This window comes from Heteronotia binoei, chromosome 8, assembly GCF_032191835.1.
Source record: "Heteronotia binoei isolate CCM8104 ecotype False Entrance Well chromosome 8, APGP_CSIRO_Hbin_v1, whole genome shotgun sequence".
In the NCBI taxonomy this organism is placed as follows: domain Eukaryota; kingdom Metazoa; phylum Chordata; class Lepidosauria; order Squamata; family Gekkonidae; genus Heteronotia; species Heteronotia binoei.
Genome location: NC_083230.1, coordinates 21,223,745 through 21,248,041, shown reverse-complemented (window position 1 = coordinate 21,248,041; position 24,297 = coordinate 21,223,745). Strand labels below are relative to the sequence as shown.

The 24,297-nt window shown below is 42.2% G+C and overlaps 1 protein-coding gene across 1 annotated transcript in view; it reads left to right on the top strand.

The window, feature by feature from the left end:
• PLXNB2 (plexin B2) overlaps positions 1–14,929 on the top strand; it is a 171,113-nt gene extending 156,184 nt beyond the window's left edge. The window contains exons 32-35 of the mRNA XM_060244805.1: positions 1,145–1,209; positions 4,141–4,216; positions 10,720–10,794; positions 12,439–14,929. Of these exons, the coding sequence (XP_060100788.1) occupies positions 1,145–1,209; positions 4,141–4,216; positions 10,720–10,794; positions 12,439–12,543 (321 nt within the window). The 3' untranslated portion in view covers positions 12,544–14,929. The remainder of the gene's footprint in view (positions 1–1,144; positions 1,210–4,140; positions 4,217–10,719; positions 10,795–12,438) is intronic.
• Positions 14,930–24,297: the final 9,368 nt, after the last annotated feature.

Here is a 24,297-nt window from a genome sequence, read left to right as displayed (position 1 = left end):
GAGGCTGCCGAAGTTCCCAGCTACTTCTGCCTTTTCTTTGCAGGCTGAAGCAGGAAGCAATTCCGGGCTTGCAAAGCTGCAAAGAAAACGTGGAATGGACTTTCCATTAAGGTCTCTGTGCCCAGATAGACTACTTTTGGAGCAGTTTATCTAGGCACAGAGACCTTAACGGAAAATGCATTCTCCGTTTTCCTTGCAGCTTTGTCTGTGCTGCAATGTATTTTAATGGAGTTGAGCTGAGTCTCACTTTTCAGTGTTTATATGGCCAGTTAGAAGCTATTCCTTTCTGGAGTTGTGTGACCTTGCAAATAAAGGGTTGATGCTTTGAGCCAGCATGCTCTGCTGAATGGACCTTAGAAATGGTGCCTAGTGAGTACTCTAACCTAGGAACCTTCGGCAAAAGAGGGATATTACACTGAAGAGCCATTGCCAATCTGAGTAGACCTGGGGGCAGGTGGAGAAACTTGCAATGCCCAGCCATTTTAATAAGCCCAGAGTATTTTAAATTTCTGGTTAGATTTTTAGTTTCTGCTGTGATTCTTGTGCTTTTTCTTGATGCTTTATTTTTAAAATTGCATTGCCAAATCCCACCGTTCTCCTACCTTTCCATTTTAAACAAAACATCGCAAGAGTTTTAAGTATGTGTGTATTTTAAGTAAAAAATAATATCTTTAACTGTGCTTCTCTGTACCCTTTATAAAGTTTATATCTCGTCTACCTGGCATTACATTTTATGATATGGATGGCCTGGCCCCACAAAGTTCCGCTTATGTCAGATCCAGCCCTCGTAACAAATGAGTTCTACACCCCTGATCTAGATCTTTAAATGCTTATGTGATTTGGCCTTTGTTGGGGAGCAACATATGTCTGCTTTACATTTAGGAAGGCGATCAGTGATAGAGCTCCTGCTTTGCATGTAGGTGGTCTCAGACTCAGTCCCTGGTTTCTCCATGGATAGAGTAGGAAGTGATGTGAAAGACCTGCACCTGAGACCTTGGAGAGCTAGTCAGAGCAACCATTGGACTGATGCAGTATAAGGGCAACTTGTGAATGGATATTCTGCTAATAACACATAACTTCAAATTTTTCGTTAAAACATTTATTGCCATAAAAAGACAACATTGTCTGTCTCCCATTTTTTTAGGATTCTCCAAGTAATAAGTTGCTCTATGCAAAAGAAATCTCTACGTATAAGAAGATGGTGGAAGAGTAAGTAGAAAGAGAACCATTTTACAACTGTTCCCCTGATGATGAATGTCCGGTTCTTGTTCTGACCAGTTAGGAGAATGGTTATACACTACAGTAAATGACAAGGCAAAAAATAATTCATTTGTATTATAAACGAACATAGGAAATGTTTGGACAATGGAAAAATATGCAGTCTGTCAATAGTCATGCTATTCTTTAAAAAGTCTGTTTTGAAAGAAAAGTTTGCATTTTTATTTTACCTTGTTTATATCCCTCCTTTCTCCCCTGTGGGGACACAAAGCAGCTTACATTGTTTTCCATTTTATGCCTTTAGTTGGGGATACGCATTCTCAAGCATGATAAAAGTAGTCCGGATCAATTCCACACTAGACCTTTAGTCTTGGTTCAGCCCTGTCCCCAAACTGACATTCTACACTAGAACCATAGAAACCAACTCTTTTTACCCCACTTTTATCTAAATTCAAACCCTTGGAATTTTATATAAATTTAGAACTGAGGTACTTCAGAAATTTGTATTGGAAGATACACAGAGCTCAATAACTCAGGCAGCAGCAAAATTTTGTTACATTGTAATTTGTAAGAGGAAATATTTGGAAGAGCCTTGATTTCATCAACTGTACCTTTATGTGTTGACTTGCTGTCCTTTATTGCTGTTCTGGTCTTTGACTGAAATAAATATTGATTGATAAACCAACTCAATTAATCTATTATTCTAGTGTAGAAAATCAGTTGGGGGACAGGGCTGAGCCAGGATTAAAGGTCTAGTGTAGAACTGACTACATTCAAGGCCTTCTAAGATCTTTGTTCAAGTTAATTGGATGAAGCCATATGATCTAAGCCAGGGGTGTCAAACATGCAGTTCGGGGGCCGAATCATGCCCCCAAAAGGCTCCAATCAGGCCCCCGAGCAACTGGCTGTCATCTGCTTCCTTTTCCCTCTCTCTTGCTTCCTTCTGCATAACAGCTTACTTTGCAAGGCTTGCTCAATTGCACAAGAGCTACAGAGCAAAACCTCTATTTTCTCCATTGGCTGAGGCTCCTCCCTTGGGGAGGAAGGGGGGAGGAATAGCTTGAGTTGCCAGGCTCTCTCAATTGCACAGTGGAGCTAGTGAGCCAAGCCTTTCTTCCTTCTATTGGCTGACGCTCCCCCCCCCCCCCCAGTCACCTGCGGAAGGAAGGAAAGAGACATTTCTGCTTGTCTGTGTTCTTTATAAAATTTGTATCTCTGCTACCTAATCTTATGTAGGTACACACATGGCCCGGTCCGACATGACCTGGCCCAACCTGACATGGCCCGGCCCAACAAGGTTTCATTTATGTCAGTTCCAGCCCTCATAACAAATGAGTTCGACGCCCCTGATCTAAAGGCTTTGGAATGATTTTTGAGAAGGAATATGTTGAAAATAGTAAAGCATAATTTAAGACTTCCAAGGATTTTAATTTAAATACTTATATGCTGTTTTCTATCTAGCTGAAACACTCAAAGCAGTTTATAAAATGAATAGTCATATCTAAGCCCCACAAGTGATCTCCTTTCAACTCAAAAATGTTTCGATCTCTGGCCCTGCCCAGACTTTAATACTTTGAAAAGGAAGGGAAACAGAAGCTCAGCTACAGCTGGTCGACGTGTTTCCAAGATAATCTCCATATATATTTGTCCAGATGTATTATATGCATTATTTGACAGAATCCTCTTAGATTTTATCAAATGTACCGAAAGCAGTAAATGTTTAAGCTGTTGTCTTCCAAACGTATTCTGCTTTTTTCATTATTAGGGAAAACATTCATGATATTTGTAGAAACAGGCTCTATGGCAAACTATGGGTTTATTTCTCTGGAATGTGTGAAACAGCTAGGGGTGTGCAAAAATGATATTTTCGGTTTCAGGTATATTGAACTCAAAAAATATTGGTGTTTTCCAGTATTCCCAAATCCCAATACCAGTGTGATATTCGGATTCAGGATTTTTGAGAAATCCCAATTTTTTTCAGCTTTGTTATAGTTAATGGTTCCCATAGGGCATAATGAAGAATCGATCTGGGAGTGTCTGGGGCTCGGGGGGGGGGGGCTGTTTTTTGAGGTAGAGGAATCACATTTGCAGCGTTTCCATGGGTGGTGTTTTGCTTCCAGAGCACAACTTCTTTGTTTTCCACTTACTGCTGAAGTCTGGAGCAGCAATTCAGTGGGCATTTTGTGTTTCACTAGAGGTTGAGAGAAAAGGTTACCCTACACAGAAAGAAACCCTTCCACCTGTGGAAACGCTGTACTGGATCCAAATTGTAACAGCTCATCTCCAGAATCTAGATGCAGGTTTAAAAGTATCCTGTGCAATGGGAACTCTGCATCACTGTTGATATTGTAATGCGCGGACAGAAACTATATAGTTCTTTACTGAGTGTTTTTCACCTACTAAAATGGTACCCTGACTTCTGGATATGGGGGACAGTTTTAAATTCAGCCAGTCTACAAACCACTGACGAATGGATTTCATTCACACTGGTTCATCATGGGATAAATGATATCTAGACTCGTTTTCTTCTGTAAGAGCTTGATGGTTTCTTCTGTTCTATTGTGTATTTAGTGTAAAATGTGCTAGAATAAGAATATACCCAGTCATATAAATCGACATGACATTTTATGAGAATGAAAAAAAATGCCTAATCTTTTCTAATAGATTGTAGCAAGTTTGATTACTTGGTGCTTGCTTAGTTGCAATGGAGCTGGCCTTAACAGCACAGCTAGACTCTGCTGAGATGAACTGGCATTTAGCACTAAGGCATTTCTAATAGGAAAGCCTATGGACTGTTACAGTAGGAGCAATCAAATTGTCCTATTGAGAAGCTATTTAAAGAGAAAGCTCTGCAAAAACACAAGTGAGTAAAAATGAAAGTTGTGTCACTTCAGCTAAATTGGTCCTTTGGTTTGTTTGTAGTTACTACAAAGGTATTCGCCAAATGGTACAAGTCAGTGACCAGGATATGAATACACATTTAGCAGAGATTTCTAGGGTAAGTATCCCATTGAAATTATTTCCCAGGAAATAGGAGCAAAGCAATGAAGCTTTGGCTTCTGATTCTGGGGCTTATTCTTTCTGATGGGTAGTTGTGTTTTTTGTGCTGAAGTCCAATGAAGGTGTCTGCATATCTCTGGAGTCCTTTGGATTGTTAATACAATAATGTTGCTTGTGAATTATTGATTTTAAAGGCTATGCAAACATTTCTTTAAGGCTGGTTGTCCACACTCATTTTAACATTTTCAGGGCATGTTTTCATGTCCAACATGCAAGCTTTTGTAGCCTCTAAACACTGATTTTCACATTTTGTTTTCATGGGATCTTCTTCATAGTTTCTGTGCAGTCCTATACATGGCTACTGTGCCTGTGCCTCTGGAACCTCCAGAGCTATCTTCAGCCATTTTGGTGCACTTTCTCCTCAGGGCTTGGGGAGCAAGCACGTTCCACACATGCTCAGAACTGAGGGGAAAGCACATCCCGCTTAGTTCCTTTCCAGCAACCACCCAAGCCAGACCCCTGTTAGTCATCTTGCTGGTATTTCTTCCTCCGCACAGTTCATTACTTCTTTGTTGTCTTTGTCCGTGTCTTCCTCCTATTTTTTTTTTAAACCCAGTCATTAGTCATCTCAGTGTTTTTTGTTCATCTCCCCTCCTGCGCTGTTCCCCCCTTCTCTCTTCTCATGAAAGGCTCAGGAAACTACATATGGGGGGCATAGACTTCTATAAGAAGCATCGTTCTTGTGGAGCTAAGGTCCCTTCCTCCGATGGCCATCAACTCTGTCTTTTCTGTCTTGGAGGGAGACATTGAGTGGAGACTTGCCCACACTGTGCAAAATTTACACAAAACAGACCCATTGAAACCAGGCCCTCGGACTTCAGAGCCACTTTTTTGAGTTGTCTCTAGTACCTTTGATGTCCTCCTCTTGATCCACCTCTTTAGCACTGTCTGCCTCTTGCTCCACCATGCTGGTACCATTGGGATTATCATCAACATCCTCAGCTCTGGAAAAAAATTGAACAAATCCTCCACATAACCATCTGATACTTTGGACTGAGAGCATGGACACAAAAACCCCAAACAGACCCAGGTGACATCTATGACCTCAGTTGCGCCTCTGCTCATTTTGGGACTCTCCACACTGGCCAGCCAAATTGTGGGTGTGGGTCTGTCTGCTCCTTCAACATTGACAAGGGCATCACCATCCCTGATACTAGCAGTTCTGACTGTGCCACCCACAGGCACTCTTCCACCAGATCAGATGGTAACTCCCATTTCTTCTCAATCCCCATTGACAAAATCCACCCCTCCAGTACCACCTAACTGGGATAACAGAATCCATCCACAATGATCATCCATTGGCCCTGACTACCAGAATTTTCACCATAGCTCATAATCATGGAGCTCAGCACAATCAACTGATCGATACTTCAGTCATCAGTCACACTCTCTCACGCATTGGCACAGCTGAAACCAATGCTCTTCCGACTCCAGAACCCCTCTTCACTGCAACCACCAGTCCCAGGACCAATCATATTTGAGGCAATCCTGTCACCATTGCTCTCAGTCTCCATACTCGAGGGATTGGCATGCTTGTTCTTGCTCCAGAGATTGATGCTCTCATTACAATTCCTTCCTCTCAGGCTATTGATCAGACACTCTATGCACCTTACGCAAGCATCGCATTTACTCTCATATCTGACTCCACAACAAACTCCAGCAATGGGAACAACTCAACCACCCCAGCTTACTCCACAGACTCCAATACTTCCAGATAGTTGACACATCTCTGGAACTATCGGATATTGCTTCAGGTGATTCCAGTTACGAGCATGGAGGTCTATTTCAAACCTCTCCTGAGTCAGCGATCACCACATTGGGATCATTGTCCCCTTCAGATGGCTCCAAAGCATGCTTAGAACTTACTCATCATATGGTTGTGGCACTGCAGGTACAGATGATGTGGTCCACAAACTTGTTCAGTCAGTTGTCCCCCTAGAAGCCATTTTACCAATGCTCCCAGTCCACCTTGAAGGCCTCAAGGAATCATGGGAGAAGCCAGCTTTAGCACCTCACATGTCCAAACATTTTGAAGCCTTGTATAAAGTACAACAAGCAGATATCAAATTTCTATTCTCTCATCCTGCATCCAATTCTATGACAATTCAGTCATCCTTCTCATCAAAGCAATCACATCGACCTGTTCTGGCTGACCTCAACAGCCTCACTAGAAAAGTATATGCCCTGACGTCACTGTCTGCTAAAATTCACAATTACCTCTCCTACATGTCTGCCTATTTCTTCCACTTGGCCAACAAGTTTATTCTGTTCCTTGCCAGACTTCCAGGGCCAGACCAACAGCAAGCCACATCTATAGCGACAGAGGCGTCCAAGGTCATGAAGCGGCAGGTTAACAGTTTAAACGCACAGTTACAGTTTCCTCCTGGACCCTAGTGACAGCAAGGTCTCTCCACCATCATGCTTGGCAATGCTGCATCTCCTTGACTGAAGACTGAAGACCTACCCTTTGATGCAGAAGGTTTATTTCATTCTTCTACAGATGACACTATGAAAAATGTCAACAATAGCAGGAAACATGGGGGGTTTCCCAGCCCACTTCTCAAAAGTATTCCAAACTGTTGCTGTGGAAGTCGTCTTTTCATCAGCCCCACTATATTCTTCTGATTCCTGGAAGAAGATCCTGCCTGCAAAGCAGTCTACATTTACCAAGAACAAACCACACTCTGATAAATGCACACCACAGTCCTCCAGTTTGACATCCTTCCCCTCAGGGAGGTACCCTTACCCTTTCATTCCACCTATGGGCACCAGGCTTCGTCCTTACTACTCCATGTGGATCGGTATCATTATAGACTCCTGGGTCCTCACCATCATCTGGGTGGGGTGCACCATAGAGTTTGTTTTGCTTCCCCAGACACCTCGCTTTGTGCCTTCTCCCAGTCCTCCTTTCTGATGGACAAACTTTCAGGCACTTCTGAGCATGGGAGCAATAGAAGAATTTTCACACTCCAGTCACTGTCAAAGTTTCTGCTCCTGCTACTTTGTAGACCCAGTCGGTGGGTTCATATAATGATTCAGCCTCAACATCGTTGATTCCTGCATTTCACTGCCAGAGATCTCCACTTTCAATATTAGTTCCTCTCATTCAACCTATCCACTGCACCCCATGTATTCATGCAGACCATGGCCATAGTCACTGCTGCACTTCACCTCCAAGTGATTATTGTTTATCCGTGCTGACACAAGCCTTGGCCTTTGTGCCAGCCCTCTCAAATCCTCCATGAGGGTGACACAAGTCACTCAGTTTATAGGTACTTGGATTCATACAGTTGATCAACATCCCTGCCTCCCTCATGACAGACTCTCAATCACTCAGCAGTTGTCCCTTCATTTTCAGACTCAACCACCACAGTCTGTGAGGTCTGTCATGTGTTTACTGAGCCTAATGGCCTCTACAACCTCAGTGGTCCCATTTGCACATTTGTCCTCTCCGACTTTGATTTCTTTGAAACGTCTCAGTTCACAGACAGCCCCTCATGACACCATTGACACTCCCTCCAGAGGTTCTCACCATCCTTCATTGGTGGACTCAGGCTGCCAACCTTGCTCGGGCTATGCCTTTTCAACAACCGCAGCTAGACATGATTATGTCAACGGATGCCTTGCAGTGGGGATGGGGAGCCCACTGCAATGGTCTTTCTACCCAAGGCCAGTGATCCAGGAGCTGCTTTCATCTCCACATCAGCTGCCTGGAGCTCCTTGCCATCCACTTGGCACTCTTTCTACCAACTGCCTGAGCACAAGCCATCCAAGTAGCTATGGACAACATAGCAGCAATGTATTGTGTAAACAAGAAGGGGGGGCATGAGTTCCAAGACCCTATGCAACCTTGCCCAGAACCTTTGGCATTGGTGCATATGTCACATCATCATGCTTTCAGCAGTGCATGTCCCAGGGTTCAGAAGGTGCAGGCCAGCTTTCTCAGTTGACAATCTCTCAATGAATACGAGTGGTCAGTCAGCGTACAGCATCTGGCTCCAGCCTTCGGTGCCTTAGGTCATCCAGACATAGATGCATTTGCAATTCCGGACAATGCCAAACGCAATGGTGTTCTTCACCAGAGGATGCCCTACCGGGGGGTTCCAAGGGTGACACCTTTTTCATGCTTTGTTTAGGAGACCTGTTCTACATTTTCCCACCTATACCTCTCGTTCCCAGAGTTCTGAGGAAAATCATCATCCTGTCAGATAAGACTCATTGCATTCTTCTTCCCCCCAAGTGGCTGAGATAACCCTGGTTTGCACCATTTCTGCAACTCACAGGCAAGAAGTTCCTGTACTTACAACATGCTCCAGTTTTGCTCTCCCAGCAATGGCGATCCAGCCCTTTTCTATCTGATGGCGTGGCACCTCTGCCCATAGGATTCCCTCCTTCCGTACAGAACATTTTGCTGAATGCCAGGCAACCAGCCACTAGATGAACCTATGCAGCTAAATTGAAATGATTCTCCTCTGATGCTGCTAGCAGCCACCTGGATCCAAAATCCACCTCTTTGCCAGAGGTGCTATAATATTTAGTTCATCTCCATGAGCTGGTATTAGGATACTCCTCCATCAAGGTGCATCTGGCAGCCATCTCTGCATTCCATGATCCCATAGAAGGGAAAACACTCTTCCCCCACCATACTTCAAATATGTTTATGAAAGGCATGATACAACTCCATCTGCCAGTCGAACCTATGGTACCAGACTGGAGTCTTTCTTTCGTAGTTCATGTAGAAGCCCTTCGAACCCATGGCCACAGCCCCATTGAACCTCCTTTCCTGGAAAACAGTCTTCCTGGTGGCCATTACTTATGCTAAGCTCTTGAGTGATTTATCGGTGTTCTGAGCCAATGTACCATACACCTCCTTTCACAAAGACAAGGTGGTCCTGAGACCTGACCCCACCTTTCTCCCTAAGGTAGTGTTGGCATTCCGCTTGTCTCAACCTACCGCACTTCTGACATTCTTCCCTGAACCTTCCGATGACAGCCAGTAGGCCTTGCATTCTTTAGACATTCATTGAGTGTTTTCCTTCTACCTCTCAAGGACAAAATCCTTTCAACAACATCCACACCTTTTTATCGCCTGTGGCCAGCCCAAACAGGGCTGTAAAATTTCATCACAGAGACTAGCAAAGTGGATTATATTCACCATTTCTCTTTGCTATGAACTCGCTAAACAACCTCTGCCTACTCTCCTGTGAGCTCGCTCAACTGGAGCCATCTCAGCATTGGCAGCATTCCTGGATGGCACAAAACTTGATGACATCTATAATGAGGCAATCTGGCCCTCCCCATCAACCTTCATCTCTCATTACTCATTGGGCATTCGTGTTCATCATGATGTCTCCTTTGGCCAGATGGTGCTGTGGTCGATCTTTATGTAGATCCTTTGTGCCATTGGGTCCTTCAGGTGAGCCTCCAAAAAAAATTTTTTTTATGTTATCATGTTGGTAACTAACTTCTATTACAGTTGCCAGCACCCTGCATCCTGTTATCCTACAACTTGCTAGTCACCCATGTGTGGGACTGCACAGAAGCCAGGAAGAAGATAAACAGGTTGCTCACCTATAACTGATGATCTTTGAGAGGTCTTATGTGTAATCATCATCATAGCCTTCCCCACTGCCGGCATCTTTTGCTTACTTATGAAGTATGTTGGGTCTTGCCAGTGGTGGTCAAAAGAACTCTGTGGAATGCACCTCGCCCTCAGGTCTGAGTATGTACAGAGCATGCTTACTTCCTAAGGCCTGAGGAGAAAGCATGCCAAAATGGCTGAGGACAGCTCTGGAAGTTCCAGGTTTGGCACAGGCATAGTACCCATGTGTGTGACTGCACAGAAGATCACTCAAAGATCATCACTTACAGGTAAGCAACCTGGTTTTTTTCAGATTCCTAATAGTTTATGTCGGTATGATGGCACAGGAAAAAAAATACTGTGTCTTAATGGTCATAGAAAAGGGACTAGTTTGAAAGACAACTTTATTTAGTAACTTGCGTATGCCACATTCTAAAGATTAATGTTTTAAAAGTCGATTCAGAGACATGTATGTATTTATTGTGAAGTCTGTGTTTTATGCCAAAGTATGATGACTCAGATAAAAGACTGCAAATAGATGTAACTCAGATGGAACTAATGGGTTTCACTATTTGTTGTATGTGCCCATATGGCCTTTAGACTGCTCACGTTATACATACATTTTCATTCACTACATTCTCTGTGATGAGGAAAGCTGTAACAGATCCAGTAAGACACTTTGACATGGGAATGCTGAACATTGTCAATTTCACTTCCTCTCCAATCCGGATACCTATTAAAAGATTTAAGAACCAAAGCTAGAATATGGGAAAAGGATTTGCATCGTATCTGGTACTCCTGAATGTGTTTCATTAAAGGTCCTGACAGAATATTTTTTTTTTTCTGTTTAATTTGAATAGGCACACACAGACTCATTAAACACACTTGTGGCTTTACACCAGCTCTACCAGTATACGAACAAATACTATGATGAGGTAAGTTTCCACTGCCAAGTTTTCTCTCTTGTGTTATAAAGGAATTTCTAGCATGCTGAATGCTTCAGACACCAGAAATAGCCTTCAAGTCTTTGAATTATCTGATGCTTGGGATGTGCATCTGGAGAAGAATGGAGCCATTCACTTTGGTATTTTTCAAGTATACTCAGAAGAAACCATAATGGTGATTCTCATAACAAACTTAGCAGATTTCATGAGTGCATGTTCATTGATGCCAGTGGAGGAATAAAGATGGAGAATTTTCATATTGGAGAGATGAATGGAGCCATAGGTGATTACAGACCAGAAGCTCTTCGTTCCGTCTGCTGGATTAAATTTAAAATTAATGAGGCTGTATCCATCGGATTTTATCAAAAAGTTTGCTAACTTCCACAGAAGTGTAACCCAAGATACAGCTTTTCTTTTTTATCTTTAAAGTAATGATACTTGAGACCCAGTTTGGTTTAGTGGTCAAGAGTGGTGGACTCGAAACTGGAGAACCAGGTTTGATTACCCACTCCTCCGCATGCTGTTGCTGAGTGACCTTGGCTCAGTCACAGTTCTCTCAGGGCTCTTCAGCCCCACCTACTTAACAGGGCGTCTGTTGAGGGGAGAAGAAGGGAAGGAGATTGTAAAACACTCTGAGACTCACAAGTGAAGGATGGGGTATAAATCCAATCGCCTCTTCTTCTTCTTCCCTAATATAAATCGATAAAGTTAACAATTGGTTTAGCCAAATGCGAGACCACTGTATAGTTTATTATTTGTTTACTTACTGCATTTATAGCCTGCCTTTTCTACTGAGACACAGAGTTTAAAATAGTAGAATCAAAAAGCATGAGACATACAACAAACAGTGCATTAGGACTAGGATTACAAAAACTGGAATAATAAAAAAGTATCAGACATGATATGTCATAAGCAAAACAAAAAATGGAATTACAAAAGTAAAAGACAGTACAATTGGAACAAGATAATACATACAATAAACAGTAGAATAGAGTATAGCCCCGTTGTTATTTATATTCTGTCTTGAGTTGAAGTTATGGAAATGTCTACAACAAATTTTGTCTTGCTACTATTTCTGCTACTATTTATTGTATTAGTTTCAAATCTTTTATGATTCTCATCCCTAAATAGTTAAGGATACTTACAGATATATCCAACTGTATTTGGCAGCAATTTTAGCATTGGGTTTCCAGAGTAAAGTTGCCAGCCCTAAACTATGGCCTGTAGATCTCCTGGAATTGTAACTAGTCTCCAGATTATACAGTTCCTCTGGAGCAAATGGAACCTTCTAAAGGTGGACTCCATAGCGTTATACACCACTGAGGTTTCTTCCCTGGGTCCATCCCCAAATCTTCAGGAATTTCTCAACCTGAAATTGGCGACCCTAATTCAGAGGCACATTTAGCTTTGCCTCTACAGTGTGTACAGTAATAGTTTTTTTCAAAAGACAGCTATGGCTGCTGTTCTAAACATGTTTTGGATTAGATCCTTTGAAATCCACAGGAATTTGCCTCTAAGTAAATGTGTATGGGATCAGGAAGTAATTCTGCAAAGCAAAATTCTGGAGTCAAATATCCAGTCTCGTGCTTTAGGGGTACACCGTGCCCTGAATCCTGCTTGTTTATTTTCTTCCAGATCATAAATGCACTTGAAGAGGACCCAGCTGCACAGAAGATGCAGCTTGCTTTTCGATTACAACAGATAGCAGCTGCATTAGAGAATAAAGTGACTGACCTTTGATTTGAAAGTTGCAATAAAGAAGTCTGATCCGAAGATGTGTAAATTCATTCTTCCTGATAAAGAAATAGTGTTCTATTTTTAAATGTGTAATTACAACTTTAAATGGAGGGAAATCGTGTTTTTTTTATAGCAAAGCTGTAATGTAAAGAAGTTTTTACTGTAAATTATGCTTCTAATTAAAATCTTGTGTTGTGTGTGAATGAATTTCCACTTGGGAATGAGGGGAAGTCCTTAGAGGGTGTGGGGGGGGGGGTTTTGGTAAAGTTATAGTTCATTTAATCGACTAGTACAATCTTGAAGCATCAGCATTCTTAGAATTCATTATTCTAGTAAATTCCGTACCTATAGTATTCTTTATACTTTAAGCAATATTTGTACTAGAAAAATGATAGCATATTGGAAAAAATAAATGCAATAGCCCCCTTTTGATTTCAATAATTGGAAACTGATTTTTTTAAGTCTTTTTGAATTCCCATTGTCTGTATTCTGCTCACAGTGAGTAGGATAAAAGACACATTTGTTGTGACTTTTCTGTTACGACGTCGTGCTGAATTTTAGTATTATATGGCTTTATGTACACGATAACTAAGTGCTTAAAACAATCGTGGTCGTAACTGCAGCTCTTGAACTCAGTTTTCTGAGATCAAAGTGGACACAGTGTAGTTGAACTGGAATAGTTTGATCCTTTAATTGGGAAGGGATCTGTGTGTCCCCAGTGTCATGTAAATCCTTTGGGGGGGGGAAAACCTGAGAGTTTCAGCATAGAATCTGAAGGATTCTCAATAGAAGCTACAGAACAAGGTCACCAAGTGCTTCCAAATAGCCATCATTGGTCCAGCATGCCGCTGGCAAGAAAAGGAAAGGATAATTTGTCTGTCCAGGTTTTTTTCAGTGAGATTATTCACAGTTGCCCTCAAACCATGGCTCTTTTGCTCTGGTTTTGCCATAAAAGTTCTGAATTACACTCTGAGGGAAAGGGTCTGTGTTCAGCCAAAGCAAATGAAATGTTTGCTGTGTAAGAGTGCAGTGTGATCGTACTGAGCCACGGTAGTGATTGTGAGAAAATAGCGTTAAAGTTCCATTACCTAGAACTGGGTTTGGTGAGCTACTGGTCTGCCCTGAAGGAGATGTGTGAGAGGATCTTTAGTCACTAGTTGGGAAATGTACTGAGGACAAAGTCTAATTTGTTTCAACAATCATGGCAAATTGTCAACCTTTCAAAGGTTCGTTTTTGTTCTTTTTTTAATGATTACTTTTATTATATATGCTAATGTGCCTTACTTGTACTAATTATGTGAATCTGAATGGGTTTTTGTAAAGAGAATCATATCAAAAATATTTATGTGTGACTTTTGTGAGAAACACGACCAGCAGAATGCCTGTAATTAGCTTCTTGCCTATTGTGTGCTGTTCAACACGATTCAAATATGTATATCTTTTATTGGAATGGTTCATAGGATTTTTTTAAAACTGTCCTGCATCTTCACACCATCCTAGGAGATTTGCTATTTGGTTGTTGGGGGGTGGGGGTGGCCCTAAAACAAAATTGAATTGGTAATGTAAAATATTCCTTGAGAAGCAAAGGGGGGGGGTGGAGAATCCCATGTTCCATTTAGAGTAAACACCACTTGAGCCTTGGAATGCTGCAATGGATGAAATAATCATCATTAACATATTACTGTGGAAATTAAGGCAACTTGTCAAAAATGTAATGTGTGTTTACAATCAAAGTCAGCTTCCAGGCGATTTGATAAAGCTCGGTACGTTATCTTAAACTGCTGCATTGCACAAAAGAAAGCAATCTTTGTTACATTCTTTTCTCACCATACTTTTTGGCAGTTGGGTAGCATTTTCATGTAGCGCTGCCATGGAAATCTCATTTGCTTTTTGCCATTGCTCTGTGTTTTCTGTCCTGCTGTGTCTCCAAAACTCACTTGACTCTTAACACGTTAACAGAGTTTCAGTTGCTACCTCGCCCTGTACTGGAATGTCTCTAACCTTCCCCCTTTTTGTTCGTCTTCAAGTGTATTGGTAGTGGTCTTGATTTCTATGGAGCCAACTCAACAGCCACTGACTTCAAGACAAGTGAACCGTGATCTGGCTTAGAAATTAAAGGGAAGAAGCAGAGTGTAACACCTGATGTCTTTCCTTTGAACTATTATGCTGCTGCTTTCATCTGCATACCCAACTGAACATGTCTGGAATGTAAGGAACTATGAACTGTTTGGGTTCGTTTACCTAAGAATTGTGTGTCAAACTAAGCCTCTATACTTGCCTTCTGCCTGATCAACATACATATCCAAACTTGCTAATCTGTTTTATTTTGTCATTATTTGTAAATCCTGTTAATTGTAAATCAAATACATTTTTTCCACAAAGTGTTAAACCTTGAATTGTTTGAATTTCTTCTTTTTTTTCCTTGTCAAAACTAAACTAGTCGGATCTGTGAAAGGGTATTGGGTGAGCTTTTTCACAAGTCTCCCCTCACTGTAGTTTTATATTAAAGTCTATCATATTTTTATCCTGCCCTTCCTCCAAGGAGCTCAGGGCGGTATACAGATTTTTTTCCATCTTGTTCTTACAACAACCTTGGCAATGGGCCCAAGATCACCCACTGAACTCTGCGGCCTGAACCCGATTCTCTCCAGCACTACTCCAATACTTCAACCTCTGTGCAGTGCTGACCATAAACTGAAGCATGTTCTAGATTTCTTCTTTTAGCCTGACTCGTTTGTTCACAATTTATAGAAAGAAAATGTAGAATTAAGGCAATTGATCAGGGTCTTACGGATAATCAAAGCAGAATGGACATTTGAAATAGAACAAAGTTGGAGTCCCGTCGCACCTTTAATATCAACTCAGTTTGATTGAGAACGTAAGCTTTCATGTGCTAAAAGCACACTTCATCAGAGAATAAATGACAATTACCAGACCCCAACTTGTTATCCTTTTAGTCTGCTAAAAACATTTTAACTGTTTTGCATACTGATTCACTGCCCGCTCTCTATAAATGTAGAACCATTAATTCCATTCCATATTATTGTCTGATGAAGTGTGCTTTTAGCACACAAAAGCTTACATTCTCAATAAAACTTTGCTGGTCTTAAAGGTGCTACTGGAGTCCAGCTTTATTCTGTTGCTTCAGACCAACACAGCTGCCCACCTGGATCTATAGTCATTTGAAATGTTGGCTTGGGTAAACCTTGTTCATGCAACCAGGTTCCAGTTGGCCTGTTCTTGGCATGTGGAGGAAGGAGAATATTGTATAAATTAAGGATATACTACAGGATCCCATACAAATGCTTTTGGAGACTAGGTTTAGTTTTGGAGACTAGGTTTAGAGAGCCAGTTTAGTGTAGTGGTTGTGGACTCTTATCTGGGAGAACCGGGTTTGATTCCCCACTCCTCCACTTGCACCTGCTGGCATGGCCTTGGGTCAGCCATAGCTCTGGCAGAGGTTGTCCTTGAAAGGGCAGCTGCTGTGAGAGCCCTCTCCAGCCCCACCCACCTCACAGGGTGTCTGTTGTGGGGGAGGAAGGGAAAGGAGATTGTGAGACACTCTGAGACTCTTCAGAGTGAAGGGCGGGATATAAATCCAATATCTTCATCTACCTCACAGGGTGTCTGTTGTGGGGGAGGAAGGTAAAGGAGATTGTGAGCCGCTCTGAGACTCTTCAGAGTGGAGGGCGGGATATAAATCCAATATCATCTTCTTCTTCTAGGTTCTTAAGTGGTTGTGAATACAAGCAAATTTAGATTATGAAAGCCACAAGTGTCCTGATTACATTTGCCTAACGCCGGAGCATCTGTTTTGTCTTAGCAAAACAAGCTTGGATTCTTTGCTCTGAAATCTAATCTTGCTGATGTCCCCAAACAATCCACAATTTTTGATAGATCGAGATGGGTAACCATGTTAGTCTGTAGCAGTGGAAAAGAATAAAAGACCAGTAACACCTTAAAGACTAACAAAATTTTGCTAGACTATGAGCTTTTTGTGACTCACAAAAGCTCATATTCTACCTCAGTTTTTTTTCTACCTCAAATTTTGTAAGTCTTTAAGGTGCTACTGGTCTCTTGCTCCTTTCGAAAGCCACAATTTGTTGATAATCTGAATCAAGGTCTTGATAGAAGACAATCTTCGTTTAGGGATCATCAAAGCTAACTCCGATTTATTGTGACGTCTAAATTCTCAAGCGCTGTAACAATTTGTGGTTTGTTTCCGCAGCATTACCTAGTCATCTTCCTATGTAATTGAAAACGATGCCAAAGGCTCTGACTCATCCAGCTGGTTTTACTGAGTAGCTAGACCTGATGTACACACTTTAGGGTCTTTCCTTGCCTTTTGACCCAGCAGTTTAGTAGGGAAGATATTGTTTTGTTAGCTGCACAGGAACTTACCAGCTCCTGCTGATTAAGACAGGAACAGCCCAAATCTGTATAACACTTAACGGAAACCTATATTATACTTTTGTAAGCTTATTTAAATTGTATTCATATTTGTTTTCGAAGGATTTATGTTAATTTGTAAATTTGGACTGTATTATAATTGGGATGCAAGTATGGGACCAGTCAATGCCTCCATGGGAGACCTCATGGGAATGTTTCCCTGAGCTCCATAATGGAAGACAAGTGCAATATAAGTGTTATACATTTGGGGAAGTCTTAGTTGGCTGAAAAGCGGGACAGAAATATAAAAACAAATTTAGGTGACTGTATCTAGGATGGGTCGTTTCCATGAAGGGCTTGTAGGGAGGATTTTCTCATCCCAGGACCGCTTTGAACAGTGCTGCTCAATAAAGAGGGGCAGAGCATGTGATCCGGAGGTGTAAAATATAAGCCACCGTCAAAGGAATTAATCTCAACAGGAACGTGAACAGTCAGACGAAACACCCAATGGTCTTGTTGCGAATTGCCTCTACTGGAAATGCATCCCATGAGGGAATACTAGTCACGATGCCAAACAATTTTAGACATACGGATATACAATCGCCAAGGGCGAGGCTCCCTGCTGATAAGAAAAGAATCCTCAAAACATGCCCAGCCCTAGCCAGCTTTTGTACAACCTTCTGATCAGATCTAAAAGGGGGTGGGGATGGAAAACCCAGAATGGATAAAACAATATCTGTGCATCCTCGGGCATTTAAAAGTCTGGAGTTCTGACAGTATTCAAAATCATAGGAGAAGCTCAGGACAGTAGTAGAAGAGCTGGTGGCGAGTGAATGAACCAGTGGGAAGGAAAGAAAGGATAGCCAGAACTAAAAGAGGGGAGGGGGAGAATCCAGAGGAAAGTGAAGCCATTTCAGATGACTTCTATGCCCTGTTTGTTTGATCCTCTGGGATCGCTTGTTGGCCAGTGTGTCAGATAGTATGCTGGACTAGATGGACCAGTGGTCTGATGCAGCAGGCTCTATGTATGTTCTTAAGGGGAGGGGAGGAAGATCCAAAGGGGAAACAGCTGGTAAGGTGAAGATGAATCTGAAGGTGAAGGGGCTGGCTCAAAAATTGGAATTCCCTTCCCCTGCGAATCCTGGCCGGTTTCCCTCCTGCGCTTGTATTATTGTTATTAAAATCTCTTTTATAAACATTGTGTCCAGCATTACTCTTTATTAACTACACATGGCAGTAGAAGAAGCAGACGGGCTCAGTTGCTATGCACGCTGCAATTGTTTACCATCCCCAGGTACTATGGCAGTCAAGGATTCGATTGGAAACGGTGTGATGCTTTGAAATAAGGGTTGTTAGGTTAGACAGTGCTATGATTGTGAACAAGAGGCAGAATTTCAAATTAAAAAAAAAAATGTGTCAGCTGTATTATATAGCCATAACCAGGCATTTCTGGTGACCAAAATAGCTAATCTCAAAAGGAAAGTCCAGGAGCGCTTAACAGAATTAAATGGCTCAGCGAAAATCTTTCTCTACAATCTGTGTGATAGATTGCTTTTTGAGCCAGAAATTTAAAAAAAAAAAAAAACCACTCAAAAGTACTTATCAGAAGAACTGTGAAGACTGACTCATTGGCTGGATAGAGTATAATAACAGCTTCTTTAAAGCTTTCTATAGCTTGGTTTTGATGGGGGAAGGGGAATACCTCCAAGCCACACACCATGTTTCTGAAATCCCGTTTTCACTCTTCTAATTCTGAACAATGTTTCGGGCTAATTTCATTCTCCTCAAAACTGAATGTTGAGCAAAGTGGTTCTCTTTCCCCCCCTCCTCCATTTTTTAAATCCTGTCTGTAACAAGAAAGAAGGAAAACCAGGAGGGGGCTCTTCCTTTGAAACTTCTAATCCCTTCTCTCCTGTGACCTGGTCCTATTCAGAACGAGATCGTGCTGGCTGGTTACATGGCCAGAGTGCCAATCCTCGGGATGTTATTAAAAAGACATCTTTCCTGCAGCTGCGTCTGGGTTTCTGGTGGCAGTGCCAATTGTAAGGCTGCCTCGAGGATGTTTCTTGGAATCTCAGAGTGCTCGGCCTTGGCTCATTTCCTTGCTCTTCTCCTGCTGTTCTATTCTACTCTGACATGCACCTTTTATAGTTCGGTGGCACCTGCTAAAAAAGCAACATTCTCCTGAATCGTATGAGCAAAGCCCGTTCTCAGGCAATTAGGATATTTCCAGGCGGCCACAAACGGGGGAGGTAATTAATGTAACACAAGGAGGGATGTGTGTGCTGGTGGGGAACAGTCCATCCCTACATTAGTGCAATGAGAATAGCCTTGGTGCTAGGGAGCATATTTCACTATTCATTAATATTGAAGAAAGCTTACTTGGCTGCATGAGGACAGGAAGAGTACTGCCTCCCCTAAATAATTCTTTCTTTCTTTCTTTCTTTCTTTCTTTCTTTCTTTCTTTCTTTCTTTCTTTCTTTCTTTCTTTCTTTCTTTCTTTCTTTCTTTCTTTCGTAATTTATATCCCGCCCTTCCCACCAGGTGGCTCAGGGCGGCTTACAACATGTAAAAACTAACATAGAATATAAAATTAAGCATTAAAAAAGTTTTTTAAAAAGTTAACATTTCATAATTTATAGTTAAAATCTAGGCATTTGTTATATACATAAACATTAAAACATACAGCGGTCTTACAGCTACACTCAATTCAGGTTCAATTTCAAGTTCAGTTCAGTGCCGGTTAGTTGTGGGCCAGCCGGAAGAGGACTGTCTTGCAGGCCCTGCGGAATTGGGCAAGATCCCGCAGGGCCCTTACCTCTTCCGGCAGCTGGTTCCACCAGGATGGGGCCATTACGGAGAAGGCCCTGTCCCTTGTAGCTTTCAAACGGGCTTCCTTTGGCCCGGGGACAACCAGGAGGTTTAAAATCTGCAAAGTACATTTCTGGATGTGTGAAAGGTCTTATTCATATCTGAGGCCTTTAAAAATATGTTTATATGCCCATATCATAAATTTCTGCCTCCTCCTATATGTAGCTGTGTGCCAGCCATGGTCTTCATGATGCCGCCTATTGCTTAAAGTTGCCCACCTGTTATCTTCATGCTTCTTCTGAAATAGATCCCACCATATAGAATGCGGTAGAGGGGGAATGTGCCGTCCTTAACAAGTTTTTTGGGTGGTGCTACAAGACCATTTTGCTTGGGGAGAGGGAATTAACTGGAATTTTATTGTACTTTGTATGCTCCTGTGAACCACGCCGTTCATTTGTGGCTCGTGCTGGCTATAAACATTTTAATAAAGAAAAGAAACCATACGTGATCATGGGAATGTAGACGCAAAAAGGAAAACGTTAATGGTTTTTGCTTTGGGAGTTCTCTGTAGTCTAGGTCAGTTGCCTGGCCCGTTTAAGGATTCTTCTCTCATAACTGTAGAAATATTCAGAAGGCATCAAAGTACCAAGTGTGTAGATTTGCTATATAACAGAAGTTTTGTCAAACAGCTACAGAAGAAGAAGAAGAAGATATTGGATTTATATCCCGCCCTCCACTCCGAAGAGTCTCAGAGCGGCTCACAATCTCCTTTGCCTTCCTCCCCCACAACAGACACCCTATGAGGTAGGTGAGGCTGGAGAGGGCTCTCACAGCAGCTGCCCTTTCAAGGACAACCTCTGCCAGAGCTATGGCTGACCCAAGGCCATTCCAGCAGGTGCAAGTGGAGGAGTGGGGAATCAAACCCGGTTCTCCCAGATAAGAGTCCTCACACTTAACCACTACACCAAACTGGCTACAGGAATGCATGGAGGGGGGTGGGTGGTATGCGCAACCCAGTATAAACACAGGTGCCTCATTACTTGTCATTTTGCTTTCTGTTCTCAGTGCCATGGAAATGCACATAATTTAGGGATGGTGCTTCGGCACTGAGATGTGTTTCTGTAACCTACCACTAACAGCAGTATTTTTGTACACCTGCATGTAGCACTGGGGAATAAGACTTTAATGATTGCCTTATTCATTCCAAGAAGCCAAAACAAAGAGATTCCAGTCTTCATTGTTTGAGGCTTGAGTATGACTGAATGTTGTCTTGTGGGGACACCTAATGGCTAGGTTAGAAGATTCTTGGACCTTTTGCCTTTGAAATACTGTTGCCCCTTGAAACTATGCCTGATATGTAAAACCATGTTTACTTTTTCCTCTTTTTTAAATAGTTTGTTTTTCATTATGAAGCCTCTGGCTTGCATTTTGCTAAGTCCCTAATCCTGCTTTGTGACAAGTCAAGGGCTATGGCTGAACCTGCAGTTCTTTCCAACGCTTTATCTCAGTGTTACAGAAACGATTGCTTAATAATGGCAAGTGACTTTGTCTACTAGCCCTCATTTTCACACAGCGAGCATTTGCCTGTGACTTCCCCTTGTGGGGACAGGAAAGTAAAATTGTAACAGATAATGAAGAGAGAGCAACATTTTTATAAATGATTTGGAAGAAGGAATAGAGGGAATGCATTTTAAATTTGCAGATGATACTAAATTGGGAGGGGGGCGCAAATACAGTAAAAGACAGAGTCAGAGTACAGGATGATGTTAACAGGCTGGAAAACTGGGCTGAAACCAATAAAATGAATTTTGACAGGGATAATTGTAAAGTTCTGCATTATAGGATGGGGGAAACTTGTATTGGCGGTAGTATGTGCAAAGAGGGTCTAGACCAAGCTTGTCCAACCTGCGGCCCAAGGGCCACATGTGCCCCAGGTTGGCTTTGAATGTGACTCCAACACAAACTCATAAACTTTCTTAAAACAGCATCTGGAACTGTGTGCTGCAGCTGCAACAGCAGATCCTGGAACTGAGGTTACTGTCAAGCATGATATTTCTGGGTATTGAATTAATGTATGTATTGGAAGTCATTTCCTCTCCGCCTCTCTTCTCTCTCATAGTTGCATTTCAAAGCTTGCTTCTCCCCCCCCCCCTTTTTTTCCCCTTTCCTTCCTTTCTCACCTCTTGATAGAAGATTTTGAATATGCAAGTAACCTTGATGCTGGAAGCAAGGTGCCTCCCCCGACCAGTTCCCATCCATACATCTTATCAGAAAGACAGGAATGTCTGGAAACCGGGAGAAGTTGTAGTAACAACGGTAGTTGATAGTACCCTTTCATCTGCACATTATGTTTTGAAGCTATCTTTTCCAATGCCTTTGAAGTAGCCTTTAAGAATCTATACCGTGTGAAATTTTGTATCACTTCGAAGGTATAACATCTTGGAGCAAGTACCGGATTATCAATAAAACGAGTCTTTGTATCAAACAATTGCTTGGTTATTCAAAATACCGATGCTTGACATTTTGGAAGTGATGATCGGGGAGAGCGGGCAAGAAGGCGCGGGAGCCGGTGGTGGCGGGGAGCGAGAAGAACCCCGACCGGAGGAGGAGGAGGAGGAATATGAGGTTCCTGAGCAACCATGCCCCAAAGGGGAAGGAGAAGAGCCAGAACCCGATGACCGAGGAATACTCCGAATGGTGAGAAATGTTTCTTTTTTCCCTTTTATTGCTGGGATGGGTGACTGAGATAGCCTGGTGGTCTGCTGCTGGCTGCTGCCTAGCTCACGCTAGACCTTTACCAGTCCTACTGCTGGCTTAGTGCATTGCCTGGCCTGGTTCCTGTTTCAGCTCTGGGCCATCTGCAGCAAGACTTGGCAGCAGAAAGGACATTAAGGCCCTGTGTTTCTGGGGGGGATGGGATGGGTTTTTTTACTGATCCCCCCTCCTTCTGCTCATACGTGGTGGCAGATATCACGAAAATTATTCATGGACCTTTTTTAGCTCATCATCAGCTATCGTTAGTGTTTGTGTATTTTATGTGCAACCCAAGACAATTCTTCTTCTTCCAATGTGGCCCAGAGAAGCCAAAAGGTTGGCACCCTAGACCATACACTGAGCATGAGTCAGCAGTGTAATGCGATAGCTAAAAAGGCCAATGCAATTTTGGACTGTATCAACAGACGTATAGCATCCAGATCATGAGAAGTGATCATATTACTTTACTCTGCTCTGGTTAGACCTCACCTAGAGTATTGTGTTCAGTTTTGGGCACCACAATTTAAGAAGGATATAGACAAGCTGGAACATGTCCAGAGGAGGGCAACAAAGATGGTGAGGCATCTAGAGACCAAGTCCTATGAGGAAAGGTTGAAGGAGCTGGGTATGTTTAGCTTGGAGAGGAGATGACTGAGAGGTGATATGATCACCATTTTCAAGTATTTGAAGGGCTGTCATATAAAGAATGGTGCAGAGTTTTCTTCTGTTGCCCCAGAAGGTCAGACGAGAACCAACAAGTTGAAATTAAATCAAAAGAACTTTCGTCTCTAAATATTAGGAAGAGTTTCCTGACAGAGTGGTTCCTCAGTGGAACAGGCTTCCTCAGGAGGTGGTGGGCTCTCCTTTGGAGGTTTTTAACAGCCATGTTGATTCTGATAACCATGCTGATTCTACTGACTTAGGCAGATCATGAGAGGGAGGGCAAGAAGGGTTGCCTTAGTGCTCAGTTCTTGTGGCGCCTTCGTTTATACTGAGGGAAATGCTGATCACCACTTTGGGGTTTGCCAGCAATTTTTTCTCCAGGTCAGTTTGACCAGAGATTCTGGAGGGTTTTTTGCCATCTAATAGGAATGGAGCAGGGGTCACTGGGGGAGTTGGGGGAGGTCTTTATGAATTTCCTGCATTGTGCAGGGGGTTGGACTAGATGACCATGAGGTACCTTCCAACGCTATGGTTCTATGATTCTCTGTTTTGTAAAGTCCCTGCTTTATTCCATTGACTAAATGGTAGTTTGGTCCATCATAGTCAGAACCCAATACCGCCAGACTGGATTGAGACAGCGCAAATAGTTTTAAATTGATAACTGAAATAAGGTTTTATATGTTTTATGGAATTGATTGTTTTATGATATTGTAAGCCGCCCTGAGTCCGCTTGCGGAGAGGGTGGGATATAAATGTAAAGTAATAAATAAATAATAAATCATGCAAACTTTCCCTTGGTTAACTGCCGCTGTGGTCTTCAGCTGAGGTTATTATGAATGTGTGGGCTACAAAAGTAAAATCCTGTTACACGGCAAATTGTTAATAACATATCATTATAATGAGCCTGCCTCGGTGGGATATAAATCCCATCACATAATTGAATTTATTTTAATCGAATAGGATTTCTCTATAAGATGAATGGAGATGATGATGGGGTCTGCAGGGCTAGAACTGTTCCAATTAAATTCAACATGGAAACCCAGTTTGTATCTATTGTGGCCTATCTTTGAAGAGTGTCGCGTTGCAGAAGTCTTTTCTAAGCAGACTGTTCATTATGATTAAGCACAAGACTAAGGTTAT